Genomic DNA, 12,025 nt, shown 5'->3' on the forward strand with positions numbered 1-12,025 from the left:
ACAGTGGTATTTATTTCAATGATCGTCTCATGTCCTGATTAGAGCTGAGGATTTCTAAATCCGTAGTCCGTCAACTGAGAACAACAGTTCGTAATTATGATCTCCCTTCTTCTCAGTCAACATTTCCAATACAGCATCTAAGCAACTGTCCCATGAAAGGTTTGGGTGGCCTAAGGACCCGGGAGGGGACCTGGGCCCACTTGCACAAAGCGATCTTAGCGCTAAGACGATCGTAACTCCCATACTTTAACATAGGCTTACAATAGTCGAATAGGGTCCCAGGTATTGTAAAACAAAGAGGAGTCTAATGTGGTCAGGTTCGGTGTTTTGGTTGACTCTTCACCTCACCCGTAACTTTGCTCATTACCTTAAACCCGATGCTTGGTTTGCCGATTACAGACAGCCATGATATAGCCAGGGTATACGTATTGCCGTACGTGGCCAGAGCTGTTTTACGATAAAAAGTATCATTGTAGAACATCTCATCATCCAGTATTGATAGACAATATGATATTGTTTTCAGCTCATATTGGCGGGACAGCAGGAAAATACGACTACAAAGAAGGAGCTGTATGATAGTGAGATTTTCATCACCAGGGGGGCTGTGTGATGGTGAGATGTTCATCACTAGGGGATATTGATGGTGAAATGTTAATGACTAGTTGCTTGTATGATGGTGAGGTGTTCATCACTATGGGGTTGTATGATGTTGAGACGTTATTGACTAGGGGCTGAATGATTGTGAGATGTTCATCACTAGGTGTCTGTATGAAGGTGAAATGTTCATCACTAGAGGCTGTGCGATGGTGAGATGTTCATCACTAGGGGATTGTGAGATCTTCACATCGGGGGCCTGTATGGTGGTGAGATGTTTCTCACTAGGGTGCTGTGTAAAGGTGAGATGTTCATCATTTGTGGGTGACATGATTGTGAGATGTTCATCGATAAAGAGTGACATGATAGTGAAATGTTTATCACTAGGAGCTGTATAATCGTGAGATGTTCATCACTAGCAGGTGTATGATTAAGAGGTGTTCATAACCATGTGGCTGAATGATGGTGAGATGTCGACCAGTAGGGGTTTGTATGCTGTTGAGGTGTTCATCACCAGGGGACTGTAAGATGGTGGGGTGTTCATCACAATGGGGACTGTAAGATGGTAGGGTGTTCATCACCAGGGGACTGTAAGATGGTGGGGTGTTCATCACCAGGGGACTGTAAGATGGTAGGGTGTTCATCACCAGGGGACTGTAAGATGGTGGGGTGTTCATCACCAGGGGACTGTAAGATGGTAGGGTGTTCATCACCAGGGGACTGTAAGATGGTAGGGTGTTCATCACCAGGGGACTGTAAGATGGTGGGATTTTCATCACCAGGGGACTGTAAGATGGTGGGATGTTCATCACCAGGGGACTGTAAGATGGTGGGATGTTCATCACAATGGGGACTGTAAGATGGTGGGGTGTTCATCACAATGGGGACTGTAAGATGGTGGGGTGTTCATCACAATGGGGACTGTAAGATGGTAGAGTATTCATCACAATGGGGACTGTAAGATGGTAGGGTGTTCATCACCAGGGGACTGTAAGATGGTGGGGTGTTCATCACCAGGGGACTGTAAGATGGTGGAGTATTCATCACAATGGGGACTGTAAGATGGTAGGGTGTTCATCACAATGGGGACTGTAAGATGGTGGGATGTTCATCACCAGGGGACTGTAAGATGGTGGGGTGTTCATCACCAGGGGACTGTAAGATGGTGGGGTGTTCATCACAATGGGGACTATAAGATGGTGGGGTGTCCATCACCAGGGGACTGTAAGATGGTGGGTTGTTCATCACCAGGGGACTAAAGTTTGGTGGGGTGTTCATCACCAGGGGACTGTAAGATGGTAGGGTGTTCATCACCAGGGGACTATAAGATGGTGGGGTGTCAAGATGGTGGGGTGTTCATCACCAGGGGACTGTAAGATGGTAGGGTGTTGATCACCAGGGGACTGTAAGATGGCAGGGTGTTCATCACCAGGGGACTATAAGATGGTGGGGTGTTCATCACCAGGGGACTGTAAGATGGTGGGGTGTTCATCACCAGGGGAATGTAAGATGGCAGGGGGTTCATCACCAGGGGACTATAAGATGGTGGGGTGTTCATCACCAGGGGACTGTAAGATGGTAGGATGTTCATCACCAGGGGACTGTAAGATGGTAGGTTGTTCATCACCAGGGGACTGTAAGATGGTGGGGTGTTCATCACCAGGGGACTGTAAGATGGTGGGGTGTTTATCACCAGGGGACTATAAGATGGTAGGGTGTTCATCACAATGGGGACTGTAAGATGGTGGGATGCTCATCACCAGGGGACTGTAAGATGGTAGGGTGTTCATCACAATGGGGACTGTAAGATTGTGGGGTGTTCATCACCAGGGGACTGTAAGATGGTAGGGTGTTCATCACAATGGGGACTGTAAGATGGTGGGATGTTCATCACAATGGGGACTGTAAGATGGTAGGGTGTTCATCACCAGGGGACTGTAAGATGGTGGAATGTTCATCACCAGGGTACTGTAAGATGGTGGGATGTTCATCACCAGGGGACTGTAAGATGGTGGGATGTTCATCACCAGGGGACTGTAAGATGGTGGGGTGTTCATCACCAGAGGACTGTAAGATGGTGGGGTGTTCATCACCAGGGGAATGTAAGATGGCAGGGGGTTCATCACCAGGGGACTATAAGATGGTGGGGTGTTCATCACCAGGGGACTGTAAGATGGTGGGATGTTCATCACCAGGGGACTGTAAGATGGTAGGTTGTTCATCACTAGGGGACTGTAAGATGGTGGGGTGTTCATCACCAGGGGACTGTAAGATGGTGGAATGTTCATCACCAGGGGACTGTAAGATGGTAGGTTGTTCATCACTAGGGGACTGTAAGATTGTGGGGTGTTCATCACCAGGGGACTATAAGATGGTAGGTTGTTCATCACCAGGGGACTGTAAGATTGTGGGGTGTTCATCACCAGGGGACTGTAAGATGGTAGGGTGTTCATCACAATGGGGACTGTAAGATGGTGGGATGCTCATCACCAGGGGACTGTAAGATTGTGGGGTGTTCATCACCAGGGGACTGTAAGATGGTAGGGTGTTCATCACAATGGGGACTGTAAGATGGTGGGATGTTCATCACAATGGGGACTGTAAGATGGTAGGGTGTTCATCACCAGGGGACTGTAAGATGGTGGAATGTTCATCACCAGGGTACTGTAAGATGGTGGGATGTTCATCACCAGGGGACTGTAAGATGGTGGGATGTTCATCACCAGGGGACTGTAAGATGGTGGGGTGTTCATCACCAGAGGACTGTAAGATGGTGGGATGTTCATCACCAGGGGACTATAAGATGGTGGAGTATTCATCACCAGGGGACTATAAGATGGTGGAGTATTCATCACAATGGGGACTGTAAGATGGTGGAGTATTCATCACAATGGGGACTGTAAGATGGTGGGGTGTTCATCACCAGGGGACTATAAGATGGTAGGGTGTTCATCACCAGGGGACTGTAAGATGGCGGGATGTTCATCACCAGGGGACTATAAGATGGTGGGGTGTTTATCACCAGGGGACTGTAAGATGGTGGGATGTTCATCACCAGGGGACTGTAAGATGGTGGGGTGTTTATCACCAGGGGACTGTAAGATGGTGGGGTGTTTATCACCAGGGGACTGTAAGATGGTGGGATGTTCATCACCAGGGGACTGTAAGATGGTGGGGTGTTTATCACCAGGGGACTGTAAGATGGTGGGGTGTTTATCACCAGGGGACTGTAAGATGGTGGGATGTTCTTCACCAGGGGACTGTAAGATGGTGGGGTGTTTATCACCAGGGGACTGTAAGATTGTGGGGTGTTTATCACCAGGGGACTGTAAGATGGTGGGGTGTTCATCACCAGGGGACTATAAGATGGTGGGGTGTTTATCACCAGGGGACTATAAGATGGTGGGGTGTTCATCACAATGGGGACTGTAAGATGGCAGGGTGTTCATCACCAGGGGACTATAAGATGGTGGGGTGTTCATCACCAGGGGGGCTGTATGATGGTGATATATTCGTCACAATTAGGGGTCGGGGTTGTCTGTTTGATGGTCAGATGTTCATCATCGGGTGTTTGGGACTCTAGTTGGATATTCATCATTAGGGGGACTGTATGATTGTGAGATGTTCATTACTAAGGGATGAGGGGCGGTGGGGTAGCCATGGGGTTAAAGCGTTCGCTCGTCACGCCGAAGACCTGGGTTCGATTCCCCACATAGGTACAATGTGTGAAGCCCATTTCTGGTGTCCCCCGCCGTGATGTTGCTGGAATATTGCTAAAAGCAGCGTAAAACCATACTCACTCACTCACTCACTCACAAGGGGATGAATGATGGTGAGATGCTCATGACTAGTTTGTGGAACGATGGTGAGATGTTTATCACTTGTTACTTCAGGTCCTGTCGTCACCACTCGCCCTTTTCCGTAACCCGCGAGAACACTCGTCCCCCCTATCGATGAATGTTATGTGCGACAATACGACAAACCAATCAGAATGCGCGTATGACTTCATGTTCTTCGGTCAAAGAATCCCTCAGGAATAATTTTGATTTTACATTTGTCTTGCATCTAAAAATAAGCCCAAGATACAGTAAAATGTGTTCAATCATACTGTATAATACTGCATGTCCCGATGTGCTTTAAATTGCATCTGAAATATTTAATACATGGGGAAATATACGTGAATCATTACGCAACGAGTTGACAATTCTTTTTGCTATGCTGCTTTGCGCTTAGACGGATCCCGGTCGCAAAAATAACCATGTGATGGGCACGAGTCGCTCTTCGACTTGTTCCGGAATAACACGAGTTGGCCACGAATGAGTTCTTTCAAACACCGTTAGGGAGCATCCATTTGATTTGTATGGGGATGTTCGAGAACAATCTAATTTATCCCAGCTGTATCCAACAAGCTATTAACACAAACTGCTAAAAAACTATTCATTTTGGGCAAAAATCTGAAAAATCTATTCATTTACCATCCCCCACCCCAAACCCATATAAATAGATGCTCCATTCCACCAATAGAGGCGCGGACATGTACGTATAATATGACATTATCTATCGTGAGTGAAAACAACTATATTGGCTTCATATATATGTTTGTTAAATCACAAAGCATATTTTGTAAACAAAACCGTTGGAGGACGATGCATTCAGCTCGTTGTCATAAACGATGGGATTTATTTACGTTATATTCATACAGTGATCACATTTTTTAATAAATTCAATATTCCATATGCAATTTTCCAGCAATATCACGAAATGGGGTTCACACATTGTACCCATGTTAGGAAACGTCGAAAATGGACTTTTATCGTCAGTTAACACCCTTACCTCGGGAAGATGCGGTCACCATTGCTACTTATAAAATTATCCGATATAATGCCATTCTTCCGAACACACACCGTCACTTTTTTATGTAAAGATCACAATAACTTCCCAGTTCTGCAACTTAGCCCATGTCCTTGAAAGAAGCACAAGTTAACCCTTAATTTTCACCGAGTCAAAAGCCTTTGCAAAATTTACAAATACAGCATATAACTTCCCTCCTTGTATTGATAAATAGCTCTGTATTATAGAATGTAGAATATAAGCTTTGTCAGTGGTGGACAAGTCTCTTAATAATAGAAAATATGATCTCGCCAAAAGGATATTGAAAATAAGTTCCAATCAGGGTATTAAAATATCTTAGGAATATTTAAAAAAAACTCTATGCATATTATCATTTCCAGATGCCTTATTATCTTTAAGGTGGGAGATACTGTCAATAATTTCCTCTCTAGATATTGGACATTCAAGAATATCAGCAGTTACACAGCCAGCTTTATCTTCGTTGAATTCTATGTCAAATGAATTGCCATCATCATGGCTGAATGGAAATGAAAACAATTTCTGGAAATGCTCAAATCAGTCTTGAATAGCAATGTCATTTTGGCATATTTGTTTGGTTTAATGGCTTTTAACGTAGACCAAATGTTTTAGAATTATCTATGCTTGATTCAATTTATTCTTACAAAAATTATTGTACTGATTTCTTACTCTGCTATTGTCTGTTAGTGATCAACTGTCCTTATTCTTGCCAAATTTATTTAAACCTCCACATCGCTCCTTTTAAAATCATTGTCATTCGCTATCAAACCATTGTTGATAATATTTATAGCACTTATAATATTTCTCAACGTTAACAAATGCTACATCTTCAGTCTGCTCCAGCAAATCATGTTCAGTCTTCTCTTCAACACTAAACAAATTTAAAGGAATCATTGATATGTGTATTGCGTGGCGTAGGGTCACTGATTTGAAGCGTTCGTAAACTAGTCGTGACCGGAAGGTGTGAGGACTCGCCTCGAGACGCTATGTTGGTTGGTTGGTTGCTTTACGCTGCACTCAACAATACTCCAGCTATATGACGGCGGTCGGTAAATAGTGATTGATATCATGAGCATCGATCCACGCAATTGGGATCGATGACATGCTTCAACCAAGTCAGCGAGCCTGACCACCCGATCCCGTTAGTCGCCTTTTACGACAAGCATAGTCGCCTTTTACGTCAGGTATGGATTCCTGAGGACCTATTCTATCCCGGATCTTCACGGGACGACGGTATGTCAAAGCTATGGCCTATATCAAACAACTCAGACGAGGCAATAACATAATCCACCACACTCGCACCCTGGTTTCCTATACAAGTAAAATCTCCCACACCGGCGTCTGACCCGGCAATATGGCAATACCAACCAACAGTCTCCCAAAGTTGGAAATCTTTTCAACTTCTTTGATCCAAAGCTGGAGCTAAGAAACTTATGTCTATATCTTTCATCCATGTTTCTGTTATGCCGATAAAGTCAAATGAGTTTAAATAATCGGTAAGGTGGGGTGAAATGGGGTTTAACGTCGCGTTCCAGATTATTGCACTTCTATTGCGCCGTGCATGCACGTGTGTGTCTGTGTGTGTGACTACTTGTACTAGTCCGGACTGATGCCGATTTATAGTGCTAGCCCACTGAGATACAATGCCGCAGTGTAACATGAATACCCCACTCAGACAAAGCATACTGACTCCGAGCCGACCAGTCCTTGTTATTGCCGCTTAATGCCGAGCGCCAGACAGGGTAACAACAAGTACCATCTTTTACCGTCTTTTGGTATGACGCGGCCGGGGATCGAACCCCGAACCTTCCGCTCCCCGGGCGGACGCTCTTCCACTAGACCATGGAGGCGGTCCAAGTAATCGGTAAAGCCCTGTTAATTCAGAATTCAGTCCTGATACATTCCAGACAACAAGTGTTCTATTCATTACGATAATCAACATCGTCTGTCGGATCTACTTAAGGCGTCCTACAATCATGCTCGGTCTCGTCGCACCCCTAGCGGATTGCTGTTCTGTCCCAGCCTTAGAGCGAGAACTTGGAGGGTGATGTTCTGATGTCCTAGCGATGCCTTCTCTCCCGTCTGTGTGATGTCGTCCCTCTCTCTGGAGTCTCTTGACTGTCTGTCATCTCAAGATCCTTTTTCACATCATCCACAATTTTCCCTCCTTTATAAGAAATACCCGCTAATCTGGATTTTCAAGCAACCCATGCTTGTCGTAGCAGGCCACTATGGTTGTTGTAAGAGGCGAATAACGGGATCGGGTGGTCAGGTTCGCTGACTTGGTTGATGCATGGCATCGTATCCGAAATTGTGTAGATCGATGCTCATGATATCAATCACTGGATTGTCTGGTCAATACTCGATTATTTGCAGACAGCCATCATATACATGTAGCTGGAATATTGCTGAGTGTAGCGTTAAACAACAAACTTGTCGCCGGAAGTATGTTAGGTCATTAGCCACACCGTACCCCATTTCTCTCAGGGTGTTTAAGTGTTTTCACGCCATTTTCAGGATAAGTGGGCGGGGTTTATTTGTTTCTCTGCTCGATATCCTGCGTGCACGTTCTATGGCTCTATCAGCAAGTTCCTCATATGTATGATTCGTATTTCTGATATTAAAAACATGGTCAGACTCAAGGTGTCTGTCTACGTCGGTCTAATGTATCGGCCTGGTGTATCTACATCTGTCTGGTGCAGTGATACGTCTGTGCTGATGCCGACTTTGAGTAATCCAAAATACTGCCATATATTCCCACGGGTATTACATGGAATATTTGAGCTTTAAAAATGTTTGGGTGATATTTGTAGATGCGGGTTTAAGAACTTTGGGTTTCTCCACTATTTTTACCAGCTTCCAGCTTCCAGTTTTGACCCCTGCCTCCCCAACATAACATAATTTGCACACAATGAAAAAAAGTGAAATGATGTCACTTTAGGATATGATCCCATAGGTCACATCTACACAGATAAACATTTACCCTTTAGTCATATGATTGTAGGTCAGATTAACTTTTCACTTTTTACAATTTACAACCAGTATCGATATGGATAGAATTATGTTAAGAAGGAGCAGTACTCTTCTGTTACCGCTGTTCATGAGGTCTATTGCAGTGTCAATCATCTCACACTATGACGGCGAACTCGACTATATATAGAGGTACGGGTAGAAATAGTGCAGTGATTTACAGCTGATCTGGAGTTCTCTGTCTATACAGTACCCTACAGTGCAGCGTGCGGCTTTCACGTCTCACTCCCCAATGATAGTAACTGTTGTCCAATCTCACCGCTTTCCATAAATCTTATGTGAAGCTCATGTACCGAGTCGTATGTTCAAGGGCGGTGCTACCGTCCTGTCCTTGAAGGACGATAGCAACGAAAATACAAACAATATTATTTGATGACAACAAACACATGCACTCAGACACACACACACGTACGCACACATACATACACTCAGACACACACGTACGCACACATACATACACTCAGACACACACACGTACGCACACATACTAACACTCAGACACACACATGCACACACATGTACGCACACATAGATACACTCAGACACACACACACGTACGCACACATACATACACTGATACACACACGTACGCACACACACTAACACTGAGACACACACACATACTAACACTCAGACCCACACATGCGTACGCACACATAGATACACTCATACACACACGTACGCACACATACTCACACTCAGACACACACGTACGCACACATACTAACACTCAGACACACACATGTACGCACACATACTAACACTCAGACACACACACGTACGCACACATACTTACACTCAAACACACATGCACACACATGTACGCACACATAGATACACTCAGACACACACACACACATACATACACTGATACACACACGTACGCACACATACTAACACTCAGACACACACACATACTAACACTCAGACCCACACATGCGTACGCACACATAGATACACTCATACACACACGTACGCACACATACTCACACTCAGACACACACATGTACGCACACATACTAACACTCAGACACACATGCGTACGCACACATAGATACACTCAGACACACACATGCACACACATGTACGCACACATAGATACCCTCATACACACACGTACGCACACATACATACACTCAGACAAACACACGTACGCACACATACTTACACTCAGACACTCACATACGCACACATGTACGTACACATACACTCACACACACACACACGCACGCACGCACGCACGCACGCACGCAGGCAGGCAGGCACGCTGGCACACACACATACCATGAACAAGACTAAGGACCATTCCTTCTTCTTTTTACCTATATCCCGAATTCTCACGAATGTTTTTAGAAGTATCTACAGAATGATGTCATTCACTCCAACAGACAATTGATATAAGATTCGAGTTTTTATAAATCGCTACGTTGTATAAAAATATAAAATAACTGCATCGAGGTTAACTTCTCGTTGTGTAAATGGGATGAAGCGTCTTGATAAAGGCACGTGTCACTGAACCCAAACGTCACGTGGAGAGGCGTGATCAGTGATACCACTGTTCATAAGGTGAAGTGAGATGAAATGCGGTTTAATGTGTCGTTCAAGATTATTTCACTTATGGCGACATGTGCGTGTGTGTATGTGTCTGCTTACACTAGTCCGAAATAGTAGGTTTTATAATGCTAGCCCACAGAGATACCTTGCTGAAGTGTAACATATATATCCCACTGAGACGCAGAATACTGACTCCGAGCCGACCATCTTTTAACCGTTTTTGTTTGTTCGAAGCGGCTAGGGGATTGAACACACACACACACACACACACATGAAAACATTAGAGGCGAAACGATTCATCGTGAGTTTTCATGCGCCGATACCATACATGATACGTTTTTTTCTGTATCGATACAAGACGATACACTTGCTAAAATACATTACTGCTCGTTTAATGCCCCCTCTCCCTTCTCCTCCCATCTCCCGGGCGTTTTTGTCAGTCAACAATCAAAATGTGTTGTAATTAAGTTTAGTACTTAAAATAGCCACAACGAACATGTGATTACAGTTAGCTTTTCCTTTTGAACCTGCTCTGAAATATTTATAGTCTAGACATTTCCAGGCGTTTTGATGTGAATATGCATATCGCGACACGTATCGTATCGTATCGTGACCTTGCCGTATCGTTTCACCTCTAAAAGACATTACACGGCAGATGATAACACGGCAGAACTCAATCTCTCGTGTGGCCACCTTCAACATCACATGCTGCCTGGCATCCCCTTCTTATGGGAGTCACACGTTGGGGACTTGTCGTGTTGAAAGATGACGTTAACTAGGGAACAACGTGTGACTGTAGGGCTTCACAACACCAGTTTTCGATCCGTTGCTTTGCACTAAGACAAGACTGGTTGTACCAGTGTGGGGGATTCGCGTCCACATCACTCAGCTGCCAAATCAATCGACCTCCCGTATGCAACTGGTGGCGAAACGACCGTGGCGATATCGGTACTCCCTCTCTCCCCCCATGATCATAACAATGCTGCATAATATTCGACTCGTCGCTGAATAAAAGTCCGACTCTGTCCGAGTTTCCGTCCCGAGGTCGCAGTTCATACCACTCTAAGAGTTCCAAAGCGATAAAACCCTTTCCATAGAAATCTCTGCATAAAGCTGAGTTGATAGTGCGATTCTGACTATATCATGAGCATGTGTTTATGAATCACTGTCAAATAATGATGACAACAGGTGCTCGCGAAAAGGTGAGCGTATCCTGCCCCACGGTGGCGCCCGTCACAAACGCATGCAAAGGTTAGTCAATTGTTCACCTGAAAAAAACGCGGGAACACATTGTCAAAATAAGGACAATTTGGAAATGCTGTCCTCATATCTTCCATTAAACGTGTTGAAAGCTTTAGTGGGGACTTGATTGTTGTAACCTTGATCAAACAACTTCTGAGCAAGAGTCGTACGCTGTTGGTATCGATACCAAAGTCTATACCGATGAATGCCGCCGGATATAGCCGAATGCGACTCTACTGCCCCCAGTCGTCAGGCCATGCATAACCCTCTCGTGCCGAGTGCCTCATGGTCATAGCACCGTGATCGCCATTTTTCGGGGAACAGGGCCCACTTGCACAAAGCGATCTTAGCGCCATGATGATCGTAACTCCCATACTTTAACATAGGCTTACACTCGTCTTAGCACTAAGATCGCTTTGTGCAAGTGGGCCCTGGTCCTCTGCGGCTGTTCCTCCAACATGTGACATGCACCGCCGGGGTGGAAATTGCTAATTCATTGAAGAATTCGCTATGTCAGCGATAAATGTGCCGAGTCAGGTCAGTTATTATCGTTTCCCTTTGTAACCGGGGTCAGAAGTTTCGTGACAAAGTCATTTCAGTCAACAAAAAACTCCTTAGTCATAACTCGTGATGCTGTTCGGACAATAGGCCTCTTGGTGAATCTGGTGACCCTTCTTGGAAGTGGTTGTCTCCCCCTAATAAACACATTGAATACCTTACAGGAATATGGTGCAGT

General features: G+C 44.9%; 1 protein-coding gene across 1 annotated transcript; it reads right to left on the reverse strand.

Annotated features, from left to right (window-relative positions):
- Nucleotides 1-1,137: 1,137 nt before the first annotated feature.
- LOC125378728 (proline-rich extensin-like protein EPR1) lies at nucleotides 1,138-5,449 on the reverse strand. The gene is made up of 5 exons (XM_048394679.1): nucleotides 5,428-5,449; nucleotides 3,450-4,020; nucleotides 2,455-3,024; nucleotides 1,958-2,261; nucleotides 1,138-1,413 (listed from the first exon to the last, which is right to left on the reverse strand). The coding sequence occupies exons 1-5, from the start codon at nucleotides 5,447-5,449 to the stop codon at nucleotides 1,138-1,140; spliced, it is 1,743 nt and encodes a 580-aa protein (XP_048250636.1).
- Nucleotides 5,450-12,025: the final 6,576 nt, after the last annotated feature.

Source organism: Haliotis rufescens, unplaced genomic scaffold (genome assembly GCF_023055435.1).
Source record: "Haliotis rufescens isolate VD_foot unplaced genomic scaffold, xgHalRufe1.0.p SCAF_13, whole genome shotgun sequence".
Classification (NCBI taxonomy): Eukaryota; Metazoa; Mollusca; class Gastropoda; order Lepetellida; family Haliotidae; genus Haliotis; species Haliotis rufescens.

What these genes read in the sequence shown, in the direction of transcription:
- LOC125378728 (XM_048394679.1), bottom strand. Translation starts at nt 5,449, where the DNA reads ATGGTGACCGCATCTTCCCGAG. An exon ending in ACCATCTTACAGTCCCCATT is followed by an intron (nt 2,262 to 2,454) that starts GTGATGAACACC and finishes ACCATCTTACAG; the next exon opens with TCCCCTGGTGATGAACACCC. An exon ending in TACCATCTTACAGTCCCCTG is followed by an intron (nt 1,414 to 1,957) that starts GTGATGAACACC and finishes ACCATCTTACAG; the next exon opens with TCCCCTGGTGATGAACATCC.